This window comes from Echinococcus granulosus (assembly GCF_000524195.1).
Source record: "Echinococcus granulosus chromosome Unknown EG_S00161, whole genome shotgun sequence".
Lineage (NCBI taxonomy): Eukaryota > Metazoa > Platyhelminthes > Cestoda > Cyclophyllidea > Taeniidae > Echinococcus > Echinococcus granulosus.
Window position 1 is genome coordinate 148,396 of NW_020170541.1, and position 2,423 is coordinate 150,818.

Genomic DNA, 2,423 nt, shown 5'->3' on the forward strand with positions numbered 1-2,423 from the left:
CACCAACTCCATTTTAGTGGAGATAACGGGTAGTTGATGAGCCCATAGTGCAGGTAGCAGTGTCACCCACCCAGAAGTACACCCTGGAGCGGAAAAGGCACTATCGCCTCAGAATGATGTCTGCAGTAGGAGTAGACGCAGAGCTCAGATCGACCCAGGTGATAAGGCAATGACGGATGACGACTGCCTTGTGAGCACGTGAAGTGAGCATGAGAGCGGAATGTGAGCAAGGAATGCTTGCAATGCACAAATAGATCACGCAAAGATATCACAATGTGTGAGCACAGGACTAGACGGTGGAAAGATGTCACGAGGCAACATGCATGTGTAAGATGCAGGTAGAAGGAGTATAAAAGCGTGGTAGTTGGTCGTGTGCAGCATCCGTCTGAGGGACCCCGCTCATTCAAGCAGAGCTCAGTGGAGTAGGAGAAGGAGATGGAGGAGGAGAAGGAACAAAAGAAGAAGCAGCAGCAGGGTAAGGGGAAGGGAGGCAAGGAAAAGGAGAAGGAGATGTTTGAGCTGCTCCTGAAAATGGCGAAGGAATTATGTCCGTCGTATGTGGAGTGCATGGAAAAGTGCAAGAAGGAGCAGGAGAAGAAGTCCGGTGGTAGTGGTGGTGGTGAAGAGGAAGGTGAGGAGGGGAAGAAGGAGAAGAAGAAGTCAGGTGAGAAAGGAAAGGAGAAGAAGCAGAAGGAGGAGGAGGAGGAGGAGGAAGAGGAGTAGACTTCTGTAAAATGAGGAGAAGGATTGCTGTTGGCTAAGCGATAAGAAGAAGAGAAGTGAGGCGAGAGTGGCAGTGGCAGTGGATAGGAAGCACCGCAATTTCCGCTCACGCCTGTGCACCTGTTTCGTTCCTCAAACCTCTGCTATCCCGAATACCGTGAACGCGTCGATAAGGGTGTTCGTGTTCTTCGGGATCCTTAGCTCACATAGCTCTCTACGTAGATTTTCCCACTTATATACATGTAGATATGCGATTCTTGATGCGTTCATATTACATACGTCTGAAGAACCGTCTGTGTTGTTTTGTCTTTACCTCCCGTTGATTCCACTCGTTATCCCCTTTCTCACCATCCTTCATTTGAAATGTTGGCATTCGTCACCAAGTGTTGCGTTTGGATGCACCAACTACATGGAGGCGTGGTTGATATGTGTTGGATTTGTGGAGGGCAGTGAATTCGCCTTGGTGTTGGACAATGCATTGTCTGTCCACACTTAGTAGGAATGAATTCACTGTGATTAACATGTGCGCTGATTCACGGCAGTTGTGTGAGTAAATTGTGGAGGTGTTAGGATGAGGTGAGTGGTGTGAGGTGGGTTCAAGAGAATGCCGCTTAGAGATGGGATGTGATGTCTTCTGCACCAAACAGCATAGGTGTGCATCAGGGCTCAACGTTGGAGGAGGAGAAGAAGAATGACGTAAGAAATCAAGTTCGTGCGGGAAGCTCAGGAGAATGTGTGTGTTTGAAGTCTACCATCTGGGGTAGACAAGAGTATCGTGGATGGAGGATTTGGTGGAGTGCGGAGTGGAGTTCTGTGTGCAGTAGTATTCAACTGCCTAAATGGGTTGATCGAAATAGGGAGAGATGAGTGGAGAGGTGTTGGGATTGTGATAAGTACGAAGGAGGAGTAGTCAAAGCGTCGAGAAATGTTCCTGCTTTCCGTGGTTGCATTGCCGACTGGTGGGCGCAACACAGAAACGACTAGATGTAGGCATGTATTTGTGCATGCATGCCTGAACACTAGCATGGTTGCATAAGGATGAGTACATGCATATTGAAGTAGTTGGGCAGTTACAGAGACAGATGGATGAGTGGCGAGGTGGATAGTGAAATGTATGGGTATGTAGTGGAATTGTCGGCGTACAGTGCGTACAGTGGTATTAGTTGCGTGGCTTTGCGTGGTATGACTCAGTTCATTGTTGGAGAGGGGGAGCACTTGTGCTAGGAGTGATGGAGGTAAGGTCCAGTGACTGATTGGTTGGGAGAACACAATGAAGATGGAAATAAGACATGCGGATCTGTGACCACTGTGATAATGGGCGACTTTTCACTCACCAATCGGACCAAGTTGACCAATTTTAGGAGCCTCAGACAGCAATTATATTTCTTTGTATTAGGTTTGCACTGTGTCACCTCCAATTTGCATCATGAATAAGTCGGCAGCCCGACTTAAGGGAAACCATCTTGTTGGATTTCAACCTGCCCTAAATGTCCTGCATACTGCGGGCTTGTGCATCCGTAGACTCTCTGCATTGCAGGAACCCTGACATCACCAAGTTTACCCCACTGCCATTGTGCATTGTCGTCAGTAGTGCTTAAGTTCCTGACTACGCACCTCCACGTTGTCCCGCTGTTTTTCGCCTATTAATCTATTCAAGTCTCTTTGCCCAGAACTCACTGAAAATGTCTTTCAATTTAACC

General features: G+C 48.0%; 1 protein-coding gene across 1 annotated transcript; it reads left to right on the forward strand. All coding sequences in view use genetic code 11, as the record gives it.

Annotated features, from left to right (window-relative positions):
• Positions 1-435: 435 nt before the first annotated feature.
• EGR_09700 (hypothetical protein) lies at positions 436-723 on the forward strand (the record flags this gene model as incomplete). Its single annotated transcript, XM_024498949.1, has 1 exon — positions 436-723. The coding sequence occupies one exon, from the start codon at positions 436-438 to the stop codon at positions 721-723; it is 288 nt and encodes a 95-aa protein (XP_024346651.1).
• Positions 724-2,423: the final 1,700 nt, after the last annotated feature.